Source organism: Chlorocebus sabaeus, chromosome 11 (assembly GCF_047675955.1).
Source record: "Chlorocebus sabaeus isolate Y175 chromosome 11, mChlSab1.0.hap1, whole genome shotgun sequence".
NCBI lineage: Eukaryota > Metazoa > Chordata > Mammalia > Primates > Cercopithecidae > Chlorocebus > Chlorocebus sabaeus.
This window is the reverse complement of record NC_132914.1, coordinates 119,148,256-119,171,684: the sequence shown is the minus strand read 5'-3', so window position 1 is coordinate 119,171,684 and position 23,429 is coordinate 119,148,256. Positions and strand designations below refer to the sequence as shown.

The 23,429-nt window shown below is 46.5% G+C and overlaps 3 protein-coding genes across 6 annotated transcripts in view; 1 reads left to right on the top strand and 2 right to left on the bottom strand.

Moving 5' to 3' along the window:
* CFAP251 (cilia and flagella associated protein 251) overlaps positions 1-16,367 on the bottom strand; it is an 82,262-nt gene extending 65,895 nt beyond the window's left edge. The window contains exons 1-4 of one of the 4 annotated variants that reach the window (XM_037995543.2): positions 15,859-16,367; positions 12,563-12,981; positions 10,548-10,916; positions 1,286-1,426 (exon numbers count right to left, since the gene is read on the bottom strand). In XM_037995543.2, coding sequence (XP_037851471.2) covers positions 1,286-1,426; positions 10,548-10,916; positions 12,563-12,961 — 909 coding nt within the window. In that variant the 5' untranslated portion in view covers positions 12,962-12,981; positions 15,859-16,367. The remainder of the gene's footprint in view (positions 1-1,285; positions 1,427-10,547; positions 10,917-12,562; positions 12,982-15,858) is intronic. The other 3 variants (XM_037995541.2, XM_037995542.2, XM_037995544.2) reach the window with 3 other exon arrangements.
* On the top strand, positions 3,004-4,142 carry LOC103239293 (small ribosomal subunit protein eS1-like). Its single transcript, XM_037995545.2, has one exon. It carries the CDS (start codon positions 3,313-3,315, stop codon positions 4,105-4,107), a length of 795 nt encoding a protein of 264 aa, XP_037851473.2. The 5' UTR covers positions 3,004-3,312; the 3' UTR covers positions 4,108-4,142.
* Positions 16,368-17,914: 1,547 nt separating the features above from the next.
* PSMD9 (proteasome 26S subunit, non-ATPase 9) overlaps positions 17,915-23,429 on the bottom strand; it is a 28,832-nt gene continuing 23,317 nt past the window's right edge. Inside the window, exons 5-6 of the mRNA XM_008005010.3 lie at positions 18,621-18,709; positions 17,915-18,281 (exon numbers count right to left, since the gene is read on the bottom strand). Coding sequence (XP_008003201.1) covers positions 18,254-18,281; positions 18,621-18,709 — 117 coding nt within the window. The 3' untranslated portion in view covers positions 17,915-18,253. The remainder of the gene's footprint in view (positions 18,282-18,620; positions 18,710-23,429) is intronic.

Here is a 23,429-nt window from a genome sequence, read left to right as displayed (position 1 = left end):
ATTTTCACATCTCCTTTTAATCACTGGTTACAATTTGTAATCATTTATGTGTTCACTTGTTTAACGTCTGTCTCTGTACTAGACTGTAAGCTCCATGAGAGCAGGGAATACATCTATTTTGTTCATTACTACAGACCTATACTCTGAAACATAGCAGCTATAAACTATTTGTGAAACAAGTGGACGGTCAAGGCCACTCCCAGCCCTCTGGCCCTAGTGAGGCTGGACTCCTGCCTCCTTCCACTCCAGCACATCTGTGCATCCTGCTCGCCCTGACTATCTGAGCCTGCCCACAGTGATCTCTTCCTTCTCTCTCTGCCATCACCACTGTGCTCACTGCCATGCATTCAATGAAGCTCCAAGGGGAGCTGCCTGGTGATTTCTGCCTGCGTATTTCTGGACTTCTAGAGACTGAATTCCTTAAGTTGCACCCAGACATCTTGAATCCCTGGCACAACACTGAGTATTGACTGGGTCCTTGGTAAATACCTTGTGGTGTTTTTGATCTAGGCATCAGCTAAGGACATTCCTGTAACAACATACGTCAACTGAAAGGGTGATATGGAACAGTTTACCAGGTCAATAAGCAGAAAGTCAGACACCAAGGAATAGGACGCTTGGAAAGGTAAATGATGAAAATGAATTGGGTCCTAAATATCAGGAACGAAGGAAGCGGAGTGCTGTGAGGAGGGGAGGCACGAAGGACAAATCGGGGAGGCTCAGAGAGGGGTGAAAATGAGCAAAGCTGCTGAAAGGAGGGAGGGATAAAAGGACAACTGACCTACTTAACACTTTCAAGACAGGAGACATCATTTACTAATACGGTCTTGGGCAAGTCACTTAAATCACTCTGAGCCTCAGTTTCTTCTTCTGTAAAATGGGTGTATGAATACCCACTTCTCGGTACAGTTATAAGATGAAAGCCCTTTGAAAACTAGAGAGGTATGTAAGTGTCCGTGAGGTCGGCACCCTGCTGAATAGCTGCCCTTTGTGTTATATCTGTGGAGACATGATCTACGCTGTCCACATTTTTGCAGAAGTGTAAAAAATACAGATGTTTTAAATTCTAACTATAAAATTAATGTCAACTGCTGTTTTGTAAGTTGATTCTGATTAGAAACAGAGAGACAATAAGCAATACCATGTATTTGTAAAGACAGGATTCCAAGGAGAGTGGGAAAATATGACAGTGATAGAATGAAGTTAGTCCTTGAGATATAAAACAAAATACCACACACACGTTAAAGACAACTCCCCTACCTATAGGAAGGAAATCCCTGCACACCTGAAGGTGGTGTTGATTATTCCTCAACACGTTGTAGATGATCGCAGTGTGAGCGCAAACATACAGAAGAACTCTCTGCTTTTCCTCTCGAATATAGTAAACAGGAAGAGAACTGTTCCATCCAAACGACCAGGTCATGGTCTGGAAGACAAGGGCAAAACCAGCAAGACATTACAGCATGTTCAGCCCAGAGCTACGACTCCAGGAACTCGCTGGAGGGGAAGGATTTCACATCAACAGTCCAGCAAAGAGGAACCACTTTAAGAAAGTCCTCAGCCAGGCGTGGTGGCTCATACCTGTAATCCCAGCACTTTGGGAGGCTGAGGTGGGAGGATCACCTGAAGTCAGGAGTTCGAGACCAGCCTGGCCAACATGGTGAAACCCCATCTCTACTAGAAATACACAAATTAGCCGGGCGTGGTGGCATGTGCCTGTAATCCCAGCTACTTGGAGGCTAAGGCAGGAGAATTGCTTGAAACCAGGAGGCGGGGAGGTTGCAGTGAGCTGAGATCGTTCCATCACACTCCATCCTGGGCAACAGTGTGAGAAAAAAAGGTTAAGATGGCAACTTTAATGTTCTTGTATTTTACCACAATTAAAAAAAAACTTTGGTGAATTTTATGGCATGTTAATTATACCTCCATTAGAAAAGAAAGTCTTCAACAATACACAGAAATAACTTTCTTTTCTTCCACTCCTCAGGACCAAGACTTTGTTCAGTACCAGACACACAGTGAGCACCTAATGTTGTGAAATTCCATTTACTTTCTAAAAGCATGTAGGGTAGACAAGTTACAATGAAGTCATTATGTAACTTTATAAGAAAGGCAAATAGGCTGGGAGCCCTGTCTCATGCCTGTAATCCCAGCACTTTGGGAGGCTGAGGTGGGTGAATCACCTGAGGTCGAGGGTTCTTGACCAGGCTGGTCAAAATGGTGAAACCTCATCTCTACTAAAAATACAAAAATTAACTGCGCGTGGTGGCAGGCGCCTTTACTCCCAGCTACTGAGGAGGCTGAGGCTGGAGAATCACTTGAACCTGGGAGGCGGAGGTTGCAGTGAGCTGAGATCCCACCACTGCGCTCCAGCCTGGGTAACAGAGCGATACTCTATCTCAAAGAAAAGAAAGGCAATTAATTATTCAGCCTGGGTATTTGGTCCCTATGTACTATTTCTACCGGAAGGATAAAGGATGAAGAGACAAAATCTCTTTCGAAAAATTAAAAATTCTGTATTGCCTGGAATAAATCCCAAATTAAAATTTTATGAAATGAAAAATTATAAGTACAATAAATCTGACTACTGCTTTTACTTCAATACTAGTTTATTTATGTACTAGTTTTGTGTTCAAAATTTTTTGGTTTTTTTTTTTTTTTTTTTTTTGGCATGGGACAGAGTCTCATTCTGTTGCCAGGCTGGAGTGCAGTGGCACGATCTCAGCTCACTGTTTACTCCACCTCCCAGGTTCAAGTGACTCTCCTGCCTCAGTCTCCTAAGTATCTTGGAGAGCAGGCACGTGCCACCACACCCAGCTATTTTTGTATATCTAGTAGAGACGTGATTTCACCATGTTGGCCAGGATGGTCTTGATCTCTTGACCTCGTGATCCACCTGCCTCAGCCTCCCAAAGTGCTGGGATTACAGGTGTGGGCAACGGCGCTCAGCTCAAAGTATTTTTTAAAAATTAAGAATAGGCTGGGCGCAGTGGCTCATGCCTGTAATCCCAGCACTTTGGGAGGCCGAGGCAGGCGGATCACAAGGTCGGGAAATCGAGACCATCCTGGCTAACACGGTGAAACCCCGCCTCTACTAAAAAATACAAAAAATTAGCCGGGCATGTTGGCAGGCGCCTGTAGTCCCAGCTACTCAGGAGGCTGAGGCAGGAGAATGGCGTGAACCCCGGAGGCGGAGCTTGCAGTGAGCCGAGATCGCACCACTGCGCTTCAGCCTGGAGGACACAGCAAGACTCCGTCTCAAAAAAAAAAAATTATTAAGAATAAACCCCTTTCAGCTCTCTGAGCAGCACCATGGCTGTTGGCAAGAACAAGCGCCTTACGAAAGGCGGCAAAAAGGGAGCCAAGAAGAAAGTGGTTGATCCATTTTCTAAGAAAGATTGGTATGATATGAAAGCACCTGCTATGTTCAATGTAAGAAATATTGGAAAGACGCTCGTCACCAGGACCCAAGGAACCAAAATTGCATCTGATGGTCTCAAGGGTCGTGTGTTTGAAGTGAGTCTTGCTGATTTGCAGAATGATGAAGCTGCATTTAGAAAATTCAAGCTGATTACTGAAGATGTTCAGGGCAAAAATTGCCTGACTAACTTCCATGGCATGGATCTTACCCGTGACAAAATGTGTTCCATGGTCAAAAAGTGGCAGACAACGATTGAAGCTCATGTTGATGTCAAGACTACCGATGGTTACTTGCTTCATCTGTTTTGTGTTGGTTTTACTAAAAAACGCAACAATCAGATACATAAGACCTCTTATGCTCAGCACCAACAGGTCCGCCAAATCCGGAAGCAGATGATGGAAATCATGACCCGAGAGGTGCAGACAAATGACTTGAAAGAAGTGGTCAATAAATTGATTCCAGACAGCATTGGAAAAGACATAGAAAAGCCTTGCCAATCTATTTATCCTCTCCATGATGTCTTCGTTAGGAAAGTAAAAATGCTGAAGAAGCCCAAGTTTGAATTGGGAAAGCTCATGGAGCTTCAGGGTGAAGGCAGTAGTTCTGGAAAAGCCACTGGGGATGAGACAGGTGCTAAAGTTGAACAAGTTGATAGATATGAACCACCAGTCCAAGAATCTGTTTAAAGTTCAGACTTCAATTAGTGTCAAATAAAAAGTGCTATTTGGGGGGGGGGGGGGGGGGAAAGAATAAACCAACTGTGGCACATCCAGACAATGCAATATTATTCAACAAGAAAAAAAAAAAAAGGCTAACAAGCCACAAAGAGGTATGGAGGAAAGTTACATGCATGTTGGTAAGTGAATGAAGCCAATCTGAAAAGGCTACATATTACATGATTCCAACTATATGACATTCTAGAAAAGGCAAAACTATGGAGACAATAAAAAAATCAGTGCGGCCTGGCACAGTGGCTCACGTCTGTAACCCCAGCACTTTGGGGGGCCGAGGTGGGTGGATCATCTGCGGTCAGGAGACCAGTCTGGCCAACATGGTGAAACCCCGTCTCTACTAAAAATACAAAATATTAGCCAGGTATGGTGGTGCGTGCCTGTAATCTCAGCTACTTGAGAGGCTAAGGCAGGAGAATTGCTTGAACCCAGGAAGCGGAGGTTATAGCGAGCTGAGATCACACCACTGCACTCCAGCCTGGGCAATACAGTAAGACCCTGTCTCAAAAAAAATTAAAAGATCAGTGGTTGCCAGGGCTCAGGGGAGGAAGGGAAGGATGGATAGGTGGAGGACAGGGGTTTCAGGGCATAAATCGATTTGTATGATACTAGAATGGTGGGTACATGTCAGGATACATTTGTCCAGGCCCATAATAAGCATGACACACAGAGTGACCCCCAATGTACACTATGGACTTAGGTTAATAATAAGGTAGCAGTATTGGCTCATCAGTGCTAATGGACGAACTACATTCATGCAGGATGTGAATAAAAGGGAAAACTGGGAGAGGAAGGATATAAGAGGAATATGTGGGCACCCTGTGTACATTCAGCTCAATTTTTTTCTTTGTTCTTTTTTTTTTTTTTTGAGATGGAGTCTCACTCTTTCACCAGGCTGGAATACAGTGGCATGATCTCGGTTCACTGCAACCTCCACCTCCCGGGTTCAAGGGATTCTCTTGCCTCAGCCTCCTGAGTAGCTGGGACTACAGGCGTGCACCACCATGTCCAGCTAAATTTTGTATTTTTAGTGGAGACAGGGTTTCACCATGTTGGCCAGGATGGTCTCGATCTCTTGATCTCATGATCCGCCTGCCTTAGTCTCCCAAAGTGCTGGGATTACAGGCGTAAGCCACTGCTCCCGGCCTTCAATTTTTCTATAAACCCAAAACTGCTTAAAAATAAAATCCAGGCAGGGTGCAGTGGCTCATGTCTGTAATCCCAGAACTTTGGGAGGTTGAGGTGAGTGGACTGCTTCATCCCAGGAGTTCAAGACCAGTCTGGGCAACATACTGAAACCCCATCTCTAAAAAAAATACAAAAATTAGCCAGGCATGGTGGTGTGCATCTTTAATCCCATCTACTCAGGAGGCTGAAGCAGGAGGACTGACTGAGCCTAGGAGGTGGAGGTTGCTGTGAGCTGAGATCATAATGCTGTGCTCCAGCCTGAGCAACAGAGCAAGACTCTGTCTCAAAAAAAAAAAAAAAAAAAAACCTATTTAAAAAAATTAACTAGGGCCAAATAATCAAATGCAGTAGAGTGCTGAAAGTGATGCGTTGCTAAGAATCAGTGAATTAAATTGGAATATAGAAACAAAATCTGGTAAGTTTCCTTTCTTATCTTTGAACAATACTTATAAAATTAAATTGTTTCTCCCGAAGACAGACATAGCAGGTAATGTGACCAATTTGTCTCTCCTACATTCTTAATTCCCCATCCCCTTCTGTTTCCATCTGCTCATTCCCTATAATTTATATTTATATTTAGATCTCTTATTGTGTGGGTGTGAGTGGTAGAATTATGGAATCATAATTGTCTCAAGCTGCAACTTCTAGGAACAGAATTATTTAATATTTGGCTGTTTCTTAAAAGCTGATTTATTCAAATGAAATTGTTCTTTTGGAAACTTGCTAATCCTAAAAGGATCATCTTTCTGGAAATTTATTTTGCCACTTAACAAATTAGTTACAAAAAGAAAACATTCCTAAAAGGACTCCTGTCTTCAGCCACAACAGCCCTTCTCGGGTCACCACGAGGCTGACTTCACTTAGTGGTAACAGAACAACCCCACTCAAGCAGCATTCACAATTACAGAAATCAAATAGTATTAATCATCGTGTTTTGCAGCAGTTTTAACATGCATGACAGACAATTATGGAGATAGCCACCACTTACATCAATCTTTTTCTAAAACATATTAATCTGGAAAACAAAACTTTGCTGTCAAAACCAGATTTCACTGTATTTGATATTCATAAGATTCCTGCTCACAAAAACATGATTGCCTTGTTTCCTGGCTGGAGGTGGGATCCACAGTCATGTCTATTTACCATGAACACTGGGAGCTAGTACAGGCCTTAGGACTAAGGAGGGGACCCCAAAGGAAAAGGAGAAAGCTGCGGACAAGGAGAGATGGAGGAGCATGTTCATTATAGGACCTTGTGTGACAGCAAGAAATTAGAAGCAACGTTAAGTGGCCACAGAGAGGGGAACAGTTACATTTAAAAAGAGGAAGTGGGCTGGGCATGGTGGCTCATGCCTGTAATTCCAACACTTTGGGAGGCTGAGGTGGGTGGATCACCTGACATCAGGAGCTCGAGACCAGCCTGGCCTACATGGCGAAACCCCATGTCTACAAAAATACAAAAGTTAGCTGGACATGGTAATGTGTGCCTGTAATCCCAGCTACATGAGAGACTGAGGCAGGAGAATCACTTGAACCCAGGGAGGCAGAGGTTGCAGTGATCCAAGATAGCACCACTGCACTCCAGCCTGGGGGACAGAGTGAGACTCCATCTCAAAAAAAGAAAAACAAAATGTGGAAGTAGAGATACATGCACTGATACAAGAAACCTTCCAAGACATATTAAGTGGAAAAACATTTTGTAGAAATGCAGGATTATCTCATTGGTAAAAAAAAACACAAAAACTAAATGTGAGCCATGTGAGCATGCGCACAGGCATGGGCACACAGATAACACGTTGTACATGCCCAGAAAAAGGTCAGGAGAGGAGCAGTCACAGCCAACTGTGGCAGGAGTTACATAAGGAAATGAGATTGGGGTAGGGGTGTGTGTAGGAAGAAGAATCTTTGCCTTCAAACATGTATAAGTTGTCTGAATTTTTTATGAATAGTTTTTGTTTGTTTGTTTGAGACAGAGTCTCACTCTATTACCCAGGTTGGAGTGCAATGGAGCAATCTTGGCTCACTTCAACTTCTGCCTTCCTAGGTTCAAGCGATTCTCCTGGCTCAGCCTCCTGAGTAGCTGGGATTACAGGCATGTGCCACCACGCCTGGCTAATTTTGTATTTTTAGTAGAGATGGGGTTTCACCATGTTGGTCAGGCTGGTCTTGAACTCCTGACCTCAGGTGATCCACCCACCTCAGCTTCCCAAAGTGCTGGATTACACGTGTGAGCCTCCACACCCAGCCAACACTGAACAGTTTTAACAAAAAGAAAAAATAGAGGCCACGTATGGTAGCTCACACCTATAATCTCAACACTTTGGGAGGCCGAGGCAGGAGGATTGCTTGAGCTTACGAGTTCAAGACCAGCCTGAGAGACATAGTGAGACTCCATCTCTAAAAAAGATTTCTAAAATTAGCTGGGTGTGGGCCGGGCGCAGTGGCTCATGCCTGTAATCCCAGCACTTTGGGAGGCCGAGGCGGGCGGATCACGAGGTCAGATCGACACCATCCTGGCTAACACGGTAAAACCCCATCTCTACTAAAAATACAACAAAAACAAAATTAGCCAGGCGCGGTAGCAGGCGCCTGTAGTCCCAGCTACTCGGGAGGCTGAGGCAGGAGAATGGCATGAACTCAGGAGGTGGAGTTTGCAGTGAGCCGAGATCATGCCACTGCACTCCAGCCTGGGCGACAGAGCAAGACTCTGTCTCAAAAAAAAAAAAAAAGAAAAGAAAAAATTAGCTGGGTGTGGTAACACACGCCTGTAGTCCCAGATACTAGGGAGGCTGAGGTAGTAAGATCCATTGAACCCAGGAGGTGGAGGTTGCAGTGAACCATGATCATACCACTGCATTCCAGTCTGGGTGACAGAGTGAGAGCCTGTCTCAAAATAAAGAAAAACAAAAATAACAAAGAAGAAAGAGAGAAAGAAAAGGAAAGTGAAGGAAAAAGAAAGAAGAAAGAAGATACTTGCAATAAGCTAAAGAAATTTCAGGAGGCTGAAGTGGGAGGATTGAGTTCTAGTCCAGCCTGGGCAACACAGCAGGGCTCTGTCTCTTAAAAAAGGCTGGGCGTGGTGGCTCATGTTTGTAATCCCAGCACTTTGGGAGGCCAAGGCGGGCGGATCACGTGGTCAGATCGAGACTATCCTGGCTAACGCAGTGAAACCCCCGTCTCTACTAAAAGAAAAAAAAAAAAAATTAGCGGTGTGTGGTGGCACATGTTTGTAGTCCCAGCTACTCGGGAGGCTGAGGCAGGAGAATCACTTGAACCCGGGAGGCAGAGGTTGCAGTGATCCGAGATCATGCCACTGCACTCCAGCCTGGGTGACAGAGCGAGATTTCGTCTCCAAAAAAATAAATAAAAAAAATAAATAACTAAAAAGCTAAAGTAATTTGCAAAGGGAGACCATCTAGAAAAATTTTGGTTCTGCAGTGAGACCAAGGCTAAGCAAGACCCAAAACTTGGGGAGTGGCTCTTGCCAGGTCCAGATAGCTGGGCCCCTGACACGAAGAATACACCTTCTCCTTAGAGTATTACCTGGTTGATGCTTGCTGGCTAAACAAAACAAGAGTCTTCGTGGGCCCTAAAGCTCAATTATTCTTCCTCTCAGACCGGACAGTTGCAAGCTATGGGAGAGAGGCTGTCACACTAGGCTCAAATGAAGCCAATCTGCAGAAAGGAGGTTTTCAGTTGTCTGCATTTCCCTCCAGACATCTTGCCACCGTCATCGTCATTGCCACCCAGTTGCGGACACTTACTGAGTACTCACTATGTCTTAGGAACTACATTAAGTATTTGATAGCCATTCAATCACTTCCACATCTTCCAAAGGCATGAATCTACAGGAAGGATGAATCCTAGGAAACAATTTTCAGAAAGTAGCAGATGGAGGAAGAAGGAAAAAACTCCTCCTTTTCCTTCTCTTGGTAAATGATAATATTTTTACTCCTCGCAGATGGTGCCTCCCTGGAATATCTTCAGCAGTGGCAAAGGCAGATTCCTCTGGACTGCCTGGGCCTTTTCACACAGCTTTCACTCCTCCATTCCCTTCCCCTCTGGGACCCTGTCGGAATGGATGGTTTGGGGGGCATGGAAAGATATCAAGGCAGAAGAGGTGAGGCAGAAAGGGGAAGGGGTGGAAGTTGTGGCATGAAGGAGGAATTTTACAATGCGAGAGAGAAAAAGGAGAGGAGACAGGAGGGGAGGAGAGAAAAGGGAAAGGAGAGGGGAGGGGAAGAAGAGGGAGAGGAAGCAAGAAGGAAAGGGGGAGGAGGAAGCTGGGGAGAGGGCCGGAATGGAGTTTGAATCTCCCACGTGAAATAGCACCCTATGCAACAGACAAACTATGTCTGGAATTTCCTGCCTGCTGAGCAACACCATTGAACCCAGATGCAGCTCTCAAGCTCATGTTCAGTCACACATGTTCCAGTCGGAGCTCTTAACAGAACTTTAAAAGACACAAGTCTAGGCCAGGCGCGGTGGCTCATGCCTGTAATCCCAGCACTTTGAGAGGCCGAAGCAGGTGGACCACCTGAGGTTAGGAGTTCAAGACCAGTCTGGCCAACATGACGAGACCCCATCTCTACTAAAAATACAAAAATTAGCCAGGCTTGGTGGCTCATGCCTGTAATCCCAGCTACTTGGGAGGCTGAGGTACAAGAATCACTTGAACCTGGGAGGCAGAGGCTGCAGTGAGCCAAGATGGCGCCACTGCATTCCAGCCTGGGCGACAGAGTAAGACTCTGTGTAAAAAAAAGAGACACGGCCAGGCGCGGTGGCTCAAGCCTGTAATCCCAGCACTTTGGGAGGCCGAGACGGGCGGATCACGAGGTCAAGAGATCGAGACCATCCTGGTTAACACGGTGAAACCCCGTCTCTACTAAAAAATACAAAAAACTAGCCGGGCGTGGTGGCGGGCGCCTGTAGTCCCAGCTGCTCGGGAGGCTGAGGCCGGAGAATGGCGTGAACCCGGGAGGCGGAGCTTGCAGTGAGCTGAGATCCGGCCACTGCACTCCAGCGTGGGCGACAGAGCTACACTCCGCCTCAAAAAAAAAAAAAAAAAAAAAAAACAAGAGACACAAGTCTGTTATTAGTTTAAAAAGTATCCTTCTGGTGGTATTCTTCTTCCCCCACATGCATAAAATTCCCCTATTGCACAACACTCTCAAAGTGCTTGGGGAGATTCAAAAGCATTACACTTACCAAGGGATACACTGGGGCACTTTCATCCCTTTCGAACAGAATGTCCTCTGTGGTGCTGGACACCAGTGACTCCCTGGAGATCCCTGCTTCAGACTGGATGTCGGATACTCTACTTTCTTGTCCCTCCTCTCTGTTTTCTGGCTCCAAATCCCTTCTTTCTCGTCCCAGTTCATCTTGGAGCATCCAGTCGGTTTTCTCCTCAAGCTCTCCTGAGGGCTGCCTTTCAGGGGAACTAATCTGTTGTTCCTCAGGACTGATTTGACCCAAATCAAGAAATTCAAGTTGTGTGCTTAGGCCTCTTAAAAGCTCATCTGTTTCTGCATCCTCCAATTGTAAGGAAGGCTTTGACTTGCTACCTCTTTGGGTTTTCTTTAAAAAGAAATACAAGATCATGATTCCACATGCAGTACGTGCTACTACACTCACCATTTATTCTCCTTTTCTATTCCCAGTCAGCCAGTCTCAGTGTTAGCCTCAGCTAGGAATTATGAAATGTTTTTTAAAAGAGGCTGGAACATTTTGTACTTAAAAAACAAAACAAGATGGGGTGCAATGGCTCATGCCTGTAATCCCAACACTTTGGGAGGCCAAGAGAGGAGGATCACTTGAGCCCAGGAGTTCAAGACCAGCCTGGGCAACATAGTGAGTGACACCTTATCTCTACCCAAAATGAACAAAATTAGCTGGATGTGGTGGTGCATGCCTGTAGTCCCAGCTACCCGGGAGGCTGAGGTAGGAGGATCACTTGAGCCTGGGAGGTCGAGGCTGCTTGTGAACGATCATGCCACTGTACTCCAGCCTAGGTGACAAAGTGAGACCCCAGGAAGGAAGGAGGGACAAGAGGAGAGAAGGGAGAGGAAGGGGAGGGGAGGGGAAGGAGAAAAGAAAAAGAAAAGAGAAAAAATAAAAAGAAAAAAGAAAAGAACAGAACAGGACAAACACGGTGTGTTCCAGTTTATTCTTGGCCTACCAGCAGACCCACAATGGCAAAATCATTCTTCTAAGTGGCACTAGTGGTCTCCAAAAGGCTGACTAGTTACAGAGAGTAACCTATTCTTAGGCCACAGCTAAGTTCTCCTACTGGGAGCAGTCTGTGGGAAGCCTACACTCCTATTATCATACCGACTCCATTCTAAGGCGAGCACCTCAGCTGTGGCACCCACCTTCCCCAGGAAACTTTCCCTGGCCATCCTCCAAACTGGGTTAAGAGGCCCTGTCTCATCTCCTGTGCATCTTTCAGTCACTGTACTCATGGGTCTGCCTCCCTACACACCTTAGAGCTCCTTAAAAGAATGGATTGTGGCCGGGCACGGGGGCTCCTAGCACTTTGGAAGGCCGAAGCTGGTGGATCACCTGAGGTCAGGAGTTTGAGACCAGCCTAGTCGACATGAGTGAAACTCTGTCTCTACTAAAAATACAAAAAATCTGCCAGGCATGGTGGCGGACGCCTGTAATCTCAGCTACGCAGGAGGCTAAGGCAGGAGAATCACTTGAACCCAGGAGGCAGAGGTTGCAGTGAGCCGAGATCGCACCATTGCACTCCAGCCTGGGCAACAAGCGTGAAACTCTGTCTCAAAAAAAAAAAAAAAAAAAGGAATGGATTATGGCCGGGCGTGGTGGCGTGTGCCTGTAATCCTAGCACTTTGGGAGGCCAAGGTGGGCAGATCATTTGAGGTCACATATTTGAGACCAGTCTGGCCAACATGGTAAGACCGAAATCCCATCTCTACTGAACATACAAAAAATTAGCTGGGCGTGGTGGCGGATGCCTGTAATCTTAGCTACTCAGGAGACTGAGGCAGGAGAATAGCTTCAACCCAGGAGGCAGAGGTTGCAGTGAGCTGCAATTGTGCCACTGTACTCCAGCCTGGGCGACAGAGTGAGGCTCTGTCTCAAAAAAAAAAAAGGAATGGATTGTATCTTACTTGGTTTTGTGTTCCCATAGTCTGGCCTATACTAAGCATTCAATTAATGATTCTGAATGAATTGACGATTGAATGAAGATGACTACTTACTGGGAAAATTCCTGATGTGATTGACTGGGAATCGGTAATCTGTGTCTCCAAACGGATTATGGACTCTGTGACTTCTTGGGGCTCCACTGTGGTTTCTTCCTGTATTCCTGAAGCCTCCTTCTCCTGGGCTTCTCCAGCCACTTCCTCAGTTTCTTCCATGACAATCTTTTTGTCCTCCTTCCCCTCCTCCTCCTCCTCCTCCTTCTCCTCCTCCCCTTCCTCCTCACCCATTTTCCTCTCCTCCTCCTGAGACTCTCTCCATGCTAATGTGTCATCTTTTGATTCCTGTTGTAGATTTTCTACTTCTTTATAATTTGGATTAGGTTCCTCCTCTTCTTTCATTTCTGTTTCTCCATTTTCTCCTGTTGCTTCTCCGGGAGCTTCTTCTGCATCTGACATTCTTCTCTGTAGAGTTTCCTCTAGAGAGATTTTGACCATAACACCCAGTCAGCCCTCGGCTTCCCATTTCCATCTCCTAGTGCACTAGCCTATTGATGAACTGTGAACAAATGGCTCTGGCCCCTTTCCACAGGATAAAAAGAATGTCATGTTTCTGACCAGGCACGGTAGCTCACGACTGTAATCCCAGCACTTTGGGAGGCCAAGGCAGATGGATCACCTGAGGTCATGAGTTTGAGACCAGCCTGGCCAACATGATGAAATGCTGTTTCTACTAAAAACACAAAAATTAGCTGGGTGTGGTGGTGAGTGTCTGTAATCCCAGCTACTCAGGAGGCTGAGACAGGAGAATTGCTTGAACCTAGGAGGTGGAGGTTGCAGTGAGCCAAGATCTGCCACTGCACTCCAGCCTGGGTGACAAGAGCAAACTTCTATCTCAAAAATAAAATAAAAAAAAGAATGTCATATTTCTGGCCAGGCGCAATGGCTTACACCTGTAATCCCAACATTTTGGGAGGCTGAGGCAGGAGGATCACTTGAGGTCAAGAGATTGAGACCAGCCTGGCCCACATAGTGAAACCCCATCTCTACTAAAAATGCAAAAAATTAGCCAGGTGTGGTGGTGGTGCCTGTAATCTGAGCTGCTCAGAAGGCTGAGGCAGGAGAATTGCTTTAACCCGGGAGGCGGAGGTTGCAGTGAGCCAAGATCATGCCACTGCACTCCAGCCTGGGCAACAGAGTGAGACCCTCTCTTAAAAAAAAAAAAGCCGGGCGCAGTGGCTCAAGCCTGTAATCCCAGCACTTTGGGAGGCCGAGGTGGGTGGATCACGAGGTCAGGAGATCGAGACCATCCTGGCTAACACGGTGAAACCCCATCTCTACTAAAAATACAAAAAAAAAAAAATTAGCCGGGCGTAGTGGCAGGCGCCTGTAGTCCCAGCTACTCGGGAGGCTGAGGCAGGAGAATGGTGTGAACCCAGGAGGCGGAGCTTGCAGTGAGCTGAGATAGTGCCACTGCACTCCAGCCTGGGCGACAGAGCAAGACTCCGCCTCAAAAAAAAAAAAAAAAAAAAGTCACATTTATGGGAAATTTTTTTTTTTTTTTTTTTGAGACAGAGTGTTGCTCTTATCGCCCAGGCTGGAGTGCAGTGGCATGATTTTGGCTCACTGCAACTTCCACCTCCAGGGTTCAAGCGATTCTCCTGCCTCAGCCTCCTGAGTAGCTGGGATTACAGGCATCTGCTACCACACCCAGCTAATTTTTGTATTTTTTCAGTAGAGACAGGATTTCACCATGTTGGCCAGGCTGGTCTTAAACTCCTAACCTCAAGTGATCTACCCGCCTCGGCTTCCCAAAGTGCTGGGATTACAGGTGTGAGCCACCACGCATGGCTGGGAAATCTTAAAGTATATGTATTTGTGGCCCAGATCTTAAAAATATTGATCCAGGGCTGGGCACGGTGGCTCATGCCTGTAATCCCAGCACTTTGGGAGGCCGAGACAGGCGGATCACGAGGTCAGGAGATCGAGACCATCTTGGCTAACGTGGTGAAACCCCGTCTCTACTAAAAAAATACAAAAATTAGCCGGGCGCGGTGGCGGGCACCTGTAGTCCCAGCTATACGGCAGGCTGAGGCAGGAGAATGGCTTGAACCTGGGAGGCGGAGCTTGCAGTGAGCGGAGATGGTGCCACTGCACTCCAGCCTGGGCAACAGAGCCAGACCCCGTCTCAAAAAAAAAAAAAAAAATTGATAAAGGACCTGTCAACTTTCTAGGAATAAACACCTTGTAGTCTTTTTACCCATTTAAAATATATTCATATTCCCACAGGCAACGAAATGCATAACCCACATATTAGCAACAATTCTAGAAACAGGAATATGAGAAGAAGCAGGGTAGCCTAGTGGTTAAAAGCAAGGGCCTTGCTGTCAGCTTGTCCTAGCATTGAATCCCATTTCCCCCATGTACTTGTTCTGTGACCTTGGGCAAGTCACTTGATCCCTCAGAGTCTATATTTTCTCATGGGCAAAATAAAAAGAATAATCCTAAATTCTAGGGTTTTTGTAGAGAACAGATAACATATAAAATGCTCAACACAATTCTGGCACATACAGCTTGAAAAAGTGGTAGCAATTGTTATTATTCGAGAGAAAAGCAACCCTAACGACCCTAACATGCAAAGAAATGAACAGTTTGAAAGCCTTCTGACATATTCTCTCATTTATTCCTTACAACAAACAAGAGTTTGAACTAGGAAAACAATAAGGATGGATACTTTATCCCTAAAGAGTTGGACCCAGAACAAAAAAAAATCCCCACATTTTCGGCGACATTAGAATAAGAGAACTCAACTCTTTGAAACTAAAGTCCCAAAGAGTACAGGGTAGTAAAGGTATTTCTATTTCTTAATTTCTTTCTTGGCACTAAATGTATCAGCCTCAAATTCATCTCTGGTAAATAAAATAAAATAAAATAAAATAAAATAAATAATGAACGAATAAATGAGTTTGAGGCTCTGAGAGGTGAAGTGCCTTATTCAAGATGACACCGCTAGTAAGAAAGAGATCTCTGTGGCACTTAGTTTCTCCAGCTGAAAAATTACTGCTCTGATTCCTGTCTAGGGCTCTGACCACAGAGCCTCTTCTGACTGAGCCCAACTTCGCCGGAGCATCTGGACGGCCGGGTTGGAGCCGCAGGGGTTTGGGGCAGAGGTGCCAGGTGCGTGGCTCTGCAGGGGAATTAAAGCCCAGGTGCGGCCTCTGCCCCCAACTCAGGTCTCCCTGGAGCCGCCCCAGGCCCCACAAGGGCAGGTCGGGTGAGCGCCCCACAAGGGGCGCCAGACTCCGCCAGGCCGGGGCCCCCTCGCCAGGGCCGCATGGCCTCCGTCCCGGACTTACAGAGAGCACCCACCCCGGTCTTCAAAAGGCCGGAGTCGTCCCACCGCCTGGACCCCTCAGCCACCTCCCAGGCGTCTTTCCAGCGGCAGCCACCTTCTCCACCAGCTCCCTAGTTCTGGTTACCACCCAAGCTCCGTCCCCATGGCAACCGCCGCCGCCGGAAGCGACAGGCCCTAAAGGACAGGCGGGGCGGTGGTCACGTGCCCAGGAAGCGGTGACGAGCGTGGCCGACGCGCCCCCTGCCGGTCGCTGACGGCATAGGCTTTCTTCGCTTTTCCCTCATTCCTGCGCTCGCGCGATCCCCACCTTTTCACATGGTCCGGTCCCCTGAGAAGCTGCAGCAGCCAATACTGCCAATTTTTACTTTCCACAACCTTGGCAAGATGGGGTGGAGAAGTATGAACTCGGATACAATTCTCTTTTCCAAAAGCAAACTGAATTTCCAGGTCTCATAGATGCAGCACGCAACTGTCCTGCCCGCCTCCTCACCGGGCACCGCGTATAGCAGACAATTCCAGCTGGCTGAGGGCAGATATGACACAGGGTGCACCAGCTTGCAGTTCTCAGCACAAGGCGTTTCTGCAAAACCAGTCTGGCTAAACCTATTAGGATCATTCCATGTCAAAGTGGCTCTCCACTAACATCTCATGGAAGACGGCAACAGGTGGCCACATGGGTTTCCACTGGGAGCCCTGCGGGAAACCAGCCAGAGCCACTGAGGCAGAAAGCTGTCTGCTGCTGTCATTTTAGGAGAACGTGAATAATTCTCCCCGCCCACAATGCCACGCCCCAGTGATGGTAATTTGATTAATAGGCATACATCTCAAAATAAAAAAGGATAAACTGAGGCAAGCTGTTTTATTATAGTCAGAAACTTTATAAAATAGAGACTGGAAAATACTTGGAATTAGAACATGCAATTTAAACAGCAAACATTGGTAAACACAGCATGTCTGTGGCTACCAGAGGGGAATACGCGTGGCTGTTGGGTCAAATAGAGTTTGAGGGAATTCGCCCAATAGGAGGGCTTTGGAATTGAGTGTGAGAATCTGTGGCTGGAAGCACACAGCAATACTGATCCCATCAAGGCGAGCTGGTATCTGTATCCAACCACAGCAAAACCAGTCCCAAGGAATACAGGGCTTGCTTGGCAGAACTGCCAAAACAGAAAGTGGTGTGCAAGAACTGGGGAAATGAACACTGACACCATGGAGAGGAGAAAATAATTCAAAGCATCGGCAGGAATCGCTGAGACCCATTTTACCATCTTAAAAGAGACAAAAAATAAAAGGGAGGAAGAATAAGCATTTTCAAGAGGTCTGATCTACTCATTCCTATCCACACCTCAGCGGTTTACAAAATAGCGCTGATCTCAAGGCATAGCCAGGAGGCTCAATTATAAAAAGTCGAACTAGCAGTGGGCTGGGCACAGTGGCTCATGCCTGTGATCCCAGCACTTTAGGAGGCCAAGGCAGGAGGACTGCTTGAGCCCAGGAATTCGAGACCAACCTAGTCAACACAGGGAGACCCTCTCTCTACAAAAAATAAATTAGCTATGCATGGTGGTGCACGCCTGTGGTCCCAGATACTTGGGTGGCCGAGGTAGTGCCCAGAGGGTCAAGGCTTCAGTGAACCTTTATCACAACACTGCACTCCAGTCTGGGTGACAAAGCAGGACCTTTTCTCCAAAAAACAAAATGGAGGGGTTCTTATTACCGAATTGAAAGGAGCTTGCTGCCCTCTGGAGAGCTTGCTTCCTCCTAAAGAGGAAGCTGACATGACACCACACTGGGCCACCTGGGGAACCTCCAGGCTTTCCCTGTTCTCCAAAGGGAGCTACTATGGCCCTAGCGGCCCAGCTGCTGAGGAAGCATGGAACTACTTAGCAATTTCCGTATCCACAGCAGCAAGGCCTCAGTGCAAAGAAATATGTTGGTCAAAGCCGGACTTCACAATTGCTAGCTTGTTTTGCCCAACTTTCTATGAAGCTCTTCTGACCCCTTCTGAGCTTTGGTTTGAGAGGGTCATAAGAAATTCAGTTGGGGTGACAACAGGGTCATATCAGCACTGTAAAACTCTTTATTAAAAATAATAATCATCATCACACCAGTACCTGCCAGAATAACTTCCGCCCACTTGCCCACAGTTCCTATTTAGGGAATTCCTATTCAGGGCCATGGCCTAATTTGCGAAAGAGGCCAAGCATAAGTTTTTAAGAATGTCTTAATCCAGGGAGATTACACTAGTGGGCCACAGCACTGCCACCACCCAGAAGTTCAGGCTACAAGCCTCTTCCAGATCCTTATGCCTCAGGGAGAGAAGACAAGGAGGAAATCCCTAGACCCAAGTCCAGGGCAAGGGAAGATGCTTTCCTGTTACTGTTCCTCAGGGACAATCATCTTTGCAGAGGAATAATGTTACACCTGGAAGAAAGAAGAAAAGGAATGGCGTAAGTTTGGAGGCTCCCTATAGGAAGGTCAGAGGCCGAGCCCTTCTGACCTTTTCACCAATGTTCTTTCATTCTTTTAAATCAACTGCCCAGTGCATGAATGAACCGGAGAGGCTCCCAGGAGAGACACTGGGGCTCCCTCTGCTTCTACAGCTGTAGTCTTGTTCCTACCACGAGGATTTATCTGCAGTTTCCAAACAAACTGGGGATTCCCATTATTCCCCAATGTCTCCCCAGCCTTCCCCTCCAGCTTCATGTTTAACAAACACTCAAATGATGCCCCAGTGAGAATGAACAGAAACAGACACTTTACCCCAGCAGTCCTTTTCCTGCCCAGCGTGTTGGAACAAGTCTAAGCTGGTGTTTCTCCCCGCTGCGGATCACCGTCACATTCAGGGGCTTCTGAAAAGAAAATAAGCTCGTTTTGTGTTCAGCCTTGTTAGTACTCAGAGTTACAGGCTAAAATGCTGAGATCCCATTTTTTGCCTATCAAATTGGTAAAGATTTTCATTTTCAGCATAATCCTGTGGTTGGGGAGAAGGTGGGGAACATGGCACTGCGCTCTCAGGGCAGCCAGGGTGCTGACCTTAGTACCATCTTCTTCAAAAAATATGTGTCCCCCCCACCAACAATTTTTAAAAGGTATGTCCAAGGTACATAGTACACAATTACAAGATGACATGCAAATGAAGTGTTCATTCCAGGGCTATGTAGAAATCCAAAAACTGAGAACATCAGAAATGTCCATCAATAGGTATTGTTCAAATACAGTACAGAGAATGAAGAGTTTTAGTCAAAACAAAACAAAAACCCCACCAAAGTATGAACCTATTTGATAGCATTTTATTTTCTTTCTTTCTTTTTTTTTTGAGACAGAGTCTCACTCTATCACCCAGGCTGGAGTGCAGTGGTGCAATCTTGGCTCACTGCAACCTCTGCTTCCCAGGTTCTAGCAATTCTCGTGCCTCAGCCTCCCAAGTAGCTGGGACTACAGGCGCCTGCCACCACACCTGGCTAATTTTTATATTTTTAGTAGAGACGGGGTTTCACTATGTTTGGCCAGGATGGTCTCAGAACTCCTGATCTCAGGTCATCCGCCCGCCTCGGCCTCCCAAAGTGCTGGGATTACAGGCGTGAGCCACCACGCCCGGCCGATAATATTTTCTAAAAGGACACTTGTGTTGCTCTAGCATGCGAAGTTTTCTGGAAGAACATGGAAAAACTTGTTAAGAGTGGTTACATCCAGAGAGGATTAGTCCTTTGGAATAAGAGGAAGATGTTTACTTTTATATATTTCCATATCATTAATTTTTTAACCATGAGTATGTATTGCTTTATTTTTCTGAGATAGAGTCTTGCTCTGTTGCTCAGGCTGGAGAGTAGTGGTGCAATCTCAGCTCACCACAACCTCAGCCTCCCAGGTTCAAGCGATTCTCATGCCTCAGCCTCCTGAGTAGCTGGGACTACAGGCATGCAGCATCATGCTCAGCTAATTTTTTATGTATATTTAGTAGAGACGGGGTTTTGCCATATTGGCCAGCCTGGTCTCAAACTCCAGGGCTCAAGTGATCTGCCCACCTCAGCATCCCAAAGTGCTGGGATTTTGGGCGTGTGCCACCATACCTAGCATGTTTTTTTTTTGTTTGTTTGTTTTTTGAGATGGGTTCTCTGTCGCGTAGGCTGGAGTGCAGTGGCACAATCTTGGCTCACTGCAACCTCTGCCTCCCGGGTTCAAGCGATTCTCCTGCCTCAGCCTCCTGAGTAACTGGGATTACAGGCACACGCCACCACACCCGGATAATTTTTGTATTTTTAGTAGAGATGGGGTTTCACCATGTTGTCCAGGCTGGTCTTCAACTCCTGATCTCAGGTGATCCACCCACCTCAGCCTCCCAAAGTGCTGGGATTACAGGCATGAGCCACCGCACCCAGCCTGTATATAGTACTTTAATTAAAAAAATTAAAATTAAAGTGGGGGGAGTACATACCAAAGAAAATTACAAATTAAAATACGATATCCAGGCATGGTGGCTCATGCCAGTAATCCTAGCACTTTGAGAGGCAGGAACATCACTTGTGCCTAGGAGTTGAAGACCAGGCTGGGCATGGTGAAACCCTGACTCTACAAAAAGTATAAAGATTAGCGAAGCATGGTGATGTGCACCTATAGTCCCAGTTACTTGGGGGGCTGAGGCAGGAGGATTGCTCAAGTCTGGGAGGTCGAGGCTGCAGTGAGCTGTGACTGCACCACTGCACTCCAGCCTGGGCGACGTAGTGAGACCCTGTCTCAAAAAAATAAAAATAATCAAAACAAGATGCCATTGAAATCTAAAACTTCTATGTATCAAATGACACTACGAACAGAGTGAAAAGGCAACCCACATGACAGGAGAATATACATGCATGCTGGGTACGGTGGCTCACGCATGTAATCCCAATACTTTCAGGGGCCCAGGCAGGAGGATTGCTTCAGCTCAAAAGTTCAAGACCAGCCAGGCAACAGAGGGAGATCTCGTCTTTACAAAAAGTATATGTATTTTTTTAATCAGCCAGGTTTGATGGCGCACATCTGTGGTCCCAGCTACTTGGGAGGCTGAGGTGGGAGGATTACTTGAGCCCAGAAGCTCAAGGCTGCAGTGAGCCATGAATGTACCACTGCACTCCAGCCTGGGTGACAGAGCGAGATTCTGTCTTAAAAAAAAAAAAAAGAAAAGAAAGAAAGAAAGAAAGAAAAAAGAAAATACATGCAAATCATGTATCTAATAAGGATTTAATATCCAGAACATATGAAGAACTCCTATACCTCAACATCAACAAAAAATCTGATTAGAATATGAGTAGGCCGGGCACGGTGGCTCACGCCTGTAATCCCAGCACTTTGGGAGGCCGAGACGGGTGGATCACGAGGTCAGGAAATCGAGACCATCCTGGCTAACACAGTGAAACCCCGTCTCTACCGAAAATAGAAAAAATTAGCCAGGCGTGGTAGTGGGCGCCTGTAGTCCCAGCTACTCGGGAGGCTGAAGCAGGAGAATGGCGTGAACCTGGGAGGTGGAGCTTGCAGTGAGCTGAGATCGCACCACTGCACTCCAGCCTGGGCGACAGAGCAAGACTCCATCTCAAAAAAAAAAAAAAAAAAGAATATGAGCAAAGGGCCAGGCATGGTGGCTCACGCCTGTAATCCCAGCACTTTGGGAGGCCAAGGCGGGTGGATCACGAGGTCAGGAGATGGAGACCATCATGGTTAACATGGTGAAACCCCGTCTCTACTGAAAAAAAAAAAAAGTAGCCGGACGTGGTGCTGGATGCCTGTAGTCCCAGCTACTCGGGAGGCTGGGGCAGAAGAATGGCATCAACCCAGGAGGCGGAGCTTGCAGTGAGTCAAGATCACGCCACTGCACTCCAGCCTGGGTGACAGAGCAAGACTCCGTTTCAAAAAAAAAAAGAAAAGAAAAGAAAGAAAATCAGCAAAGGACTTGAATAGACATTTCTTTCTTTCTTTTCTTTTTCTTTTTTTTTTTTTTGAGACAGGGTTTCACTCCTGTTGCCCAGGCTGGAGTGTAGTGACGCAATCTTAGCTCACTGCAACCTCCACCTCCCAGGCTCAAGCGCTTCTCCTGCCTCAGTCTCCTGTGTCCGGCCTAATAGACATTCCTTCAAAGATATACAAATGATCAAAAAGCACAGGAAAAGACGCTCCATGTCACTAATCGTTAGAGAAATGAAAATCAAAACTACAATGAGATTCTACCACACACTGATTATGAAAGAGAAAACAAGTGCTAGCAAGGAAGTGGGGAAACTGGGGCCCTGTGCACTGCTGGTGGGAATGTGAAATGCTGCACGGCAGTGGAAAACAGTATGGAGGGTTCTCCAAAACCTAAACATAGAGCCGAGCGCGGTGTCTCATGCCTATAATAGCAGCACTTTGGGAGGCCAAGACGGGTGGATCGCTTGAGCCCAGGAATTCAAGACCAGCCTGGGCAACATGGCAAAATCACAAAATGCAAAAATTAGCTGGGCATGGTGGCATGTGCCTATAGTCCCTGCTACTCGCAAGGCTGAGGTGGGAGGACTGCTTGAGCCTGGGAAGTCCAGACTGCAGTGAGCCAAGATCACACCAGTGCACTCCAGCCATGGCAACAGAGTGAGAACCTGTCTCAAAATAAACAAATAAATAAATAAGCTCATTCCAGAAACCTGAGTCATCTTTGACATTTTAAAATTTTCATAGGCCAGGTGTGGTGGTTCCCACCTGTAATCCCAGCACTTTGGGAGGCCAAGGCAGGCAGATCACTTGAGGTCAGGAGTTCAAGGCCAGCCTGGCCAACATGGTGAAACCCTGTCTCTACTAAAAATACAAAAATTAGCTGGGTGTGGTGGCGGGTGCCTGTAATCCCAGCTACTCAGGGAGGCTAAGACAGGAGAATCACTTCAACCCGGGAGGTGGAGGTTGCAGTGAGCCAAGATCGTGCCACTGTACTCCAGCCTGGGTGAGAGAGCAAGACTGCATCTCAAAAAAAAAAAAAAAAAAAAAAAAAAAGTTCATATATTAAAGTTAAAAAAAATTTTAGAAACCTTAAACATAGAATGACCACATGATGCAGCAATTAAATTTCTGGGCACATGTACAATGAAATGAAAGCAGGGATTTGAACAGATATTGGTACAACCATGTTCACAGCAGCACTGTTCACAACAAAAAGGTGTAAGCAATCCCAGTGTCCACTGACTAATGAATGGATAAAAATAATGTGGTGCATACATACAGTAGAATATTATACAGCCTTTAAAAGGAAGGAAATTCTGACATATGCTGTAACACAGATGAACCTTGAAGACATTATGCTAAGTGAAATAAGCCAGACAAAACCTATACAGTATCCTGTAATCCCAGCACTTTGGCAGGCAGAGTTTAAGTCCAGCCTGGCCAACATGGCAAAACCTCATCTCTACTAAAAATACAAAAATTAGCCGTGCCTGGTGGCAGGCGCCTGTAGTCTCAGCTACTCGGGAGGCTGAGGCAGGAGAATGGCGTGAACCCGGGAGGCGGAGCTTGCAGTGAGCCGAGATCGTGCCACGGCACTGCAGCCTCGGCGACAGAGCGAGACTCCATCTAAAA

Bases quoted from the DNA above. Each gene is read 5' to 3' on its own strand.
- LOC103239293 (XM_037995545.2), top strand. From the start codon at position 3,313: ATGGCTGTTGGCAAGAACAAGCGCCTTACGAAAGGCGGCAAAAAGGGA.